This window comes from Rhagoletis pomonella, unplaced genomic scaffold (genome assembly GCF_013731165.1).
Source record: "Rhagoletis pomonella isolate Grant_MI unplaced genomic scaffold, Rhpom_1.0 Rhpom_scaffold_00003, whole genome shotgun sequence".
Lineage (NCBI taxonomy): Eukaryota > Metazoa > Arthropoda > Insecta > Diptera > Tephritidae > Rhagoletis > Rhagoletis pomonella.
The window spans coordinates 28,001,359-28,003,667 of record NW_023458557.1 but is presented as its reverse complement, the minus strand read 5'-3'; the positions used below and the strand labels follow the sequence as shown (position 1 = coordinate 28,003,667).

The 2,309-nt window shown below is 51.1% G+C and overlaps 1 protein-coding gene across 1 annotated transcript; it reads right to left on the bottom strand.

Annotated features, from left to right (window-relative positions):
* Positions 1–574: 574 nt before the first annotated feature.
* LOC118736141 (translation initiation factor IF-2-like) lies at positions 575–1,597 on the bottom strand. Its single transcript, XM_036466240.1, has 2 exons — positions 1,569–1,597; positions 575–1,511 (listed from the first exon to the last, which is right to left on the bottom strand). Exons 1-2 carry the CDS (start codon positions 1,595–1,597, stop codon positions 575–577), a joined length of 966 nt encoding a protein of 321 aa, XP_036322133.1.
* Between the last annotated feature and the right edge of the window lie 712 nt (positions 1,598–2,309).

Below are 2,309 nucleotides of genomic sequence, written 5' to 3'. Positions count from 1 at the left end.
GTGACAAAACTGAACCTGTAGTTCAGCTTGTACCCCGCCCTTCGGACATTGCTAAAAGAGTCCTCATCAATGCCGACGTTCAAACGCAGGCCGTTGTCCTCTATGCTGCTTGAGATTACGCGCCACGCTGGGGTGTTGAGACCCCCGTTTTGCGCCCTTAAAAGCCCGAACGCATAGTCTGACGATTTGTCAGCACTTCTTGGCAGGAAGATGGTCATGTTGTGCATGGGTGGGATATCATCTCCCCGTTTCACGCACAGCAGGGCCCCCTTCCAGCTACCTAATTTCGGTGTGACCTCCTCTAGCCATTTAGACGTCCCTCATCTTTGAAATCTACCAGAAGTATGCCTGGACGGAAGTACACCCCACAGAATGCAAGCGGATGCGTCCACCCTTTGAACACCTCGTCCATTATGGCGTCCTGTAGGGCAGTTAGCTCATTCGGACTCAGTGCCTCCGCAGGGTAGTCACAGGGCAGCACCGTAACCCTTATGCCCCTTAGTGCATCAGAGTAGCTAGGCGTTTGCCCTACTCCACCCTGAAAAGCCGCTGGCTCCAGATGCTTACCCCCGGGTCACGATGTTGGAGGGGATAGATACTCCCGCTGCTTCTTTGGGGCCGGAGTGTTCGGTGTTAACTGCCCGCTCTTCCGCTTCGCGGGTGCGGTCTCACCGGAGCCCTCCACCTTGTTGTCCTGGTTTCTGTGCTTCTCATCATAGCGACTATGCCCGCTCTTCCGCTTGTAAGCGGGTGCGGTCTCGCCAGTGTGCCTGTCGTGCCTACCACCCGTAGCAAGGTGCTGTCCGTCACTCCGCTTCTCAGCGGGCGCGGGTTTATGACACTCGCTGGTATGCCCGCTCTTCCGCCCAGCGGCGGGTGCGGTCTGTTCGCGAGAGCCATACTGCCTGGTCTGCTTCTGATGCCCGCTCTTCCGCTCATTCGCGGGTGCGGTCGTACTGGTGTAGCGCTCAGAGTCCCGCTTACTCGACCCTTGTGGGGCCGATCTAGCGAGAGCTAGCTCCCTAGCTACCTCGGGAGTCTTGCGTTGTTCTATGTACCTCACATAGTGCCTCGCCCCGGAGCCACTAAGCCCCAACCTCCTGGGGTCGGTCAGCGAACCGGGTTTCCCTGCGGGAGGAAGAGTTGGTGGATTTGCCCTTCTATCCAAGTGGCGTCCCTTATCGTTCTTCAAGGAGTCGCGCGAGGTCGTCGATCCGGACTGACTAGGGGACCTGGTTTGCCCGCGCGAAGACTCGCTGTGGTACCTCCTTCTCCCACTACCGCTCGTGGTCTCATGCCCACTGTCATCTCTCAACGCCCTCTCGTGGAAGATGCCGCTTCTCGTAGAGGGTTCATTGTCCTCCCGCGCGTGCTCTAAAAAGAGTGCCGCTTCAGCATCGGAGAGGCCCTCTAGGAATATCTTCCTCCGTTCCTCTTGCTTAGTACCTTTAGATTTCTCTTGTACCTTTGCTTGCGCTTTTGTGCTGTTTGTGTTCCTAGTCTTGTTCTTGCTGTTGTTGTTAGCTTGTTGTTGTTGCTTATTTGTTGCTTGATTTTGTTTTTGTTGCTTTTGTTGTTGATTTTTAGTTGTAGTCATCTTGTTCGTACGACCGCATGCCTGACCAGCCAGGCGTAGCAGTCTAAATTGTTATTGGGGATCTCATTCGTCCGCCACGACAGCGCCCCTTGCCGCAGTAAGGCCACCGTTAAAATACAGCCCTCCTGGCTGCAAACCGTCCAATGGGCACGGTGTCGCGTTACACCCTGGATTAGGAGGTGGCAGTTCTTGGTCACTGTCCGCCCGCAGCCCTAAGCTGGAAAGAGGGTAGCGCAGAAGCTGAAAGCGTCTGCGTTACCCCAATCCAGGTAAGGGCTGAATGGAGGTTCAGCTAAGCCCCCGCACCAACGGCAAGGTGCCTGCCCTAGCGAGGGTTTGATTTTTGATGTTCGACCACCTATAATTTTACTTGCACATACACATTTAACACTATTAAATTTCATTCGTACTCGAAAATTCGTTTAGCCATAATTCGGTAATATACCTTTTAGTCAACATTTTAATGTGAATGTTGTATTTAATAAGCACACCAACTAAATATGTTTTAAATTTGTAGCTTAAAATATGCAAACAGATTCTGACTCGAGCTCGTCTTCTACTGAACAGGAATTAGCTAAAATTTTACTTTTATTTTTTCAATTCTTATAAATTTTCTAGAAAGTTTGAGACTTCAACTCACATGTCTCTTGTTATATAATTAACTATATTTTTATAAAAAATTTATTTTAAGTAAGGAAAGAAAAAATTTTCA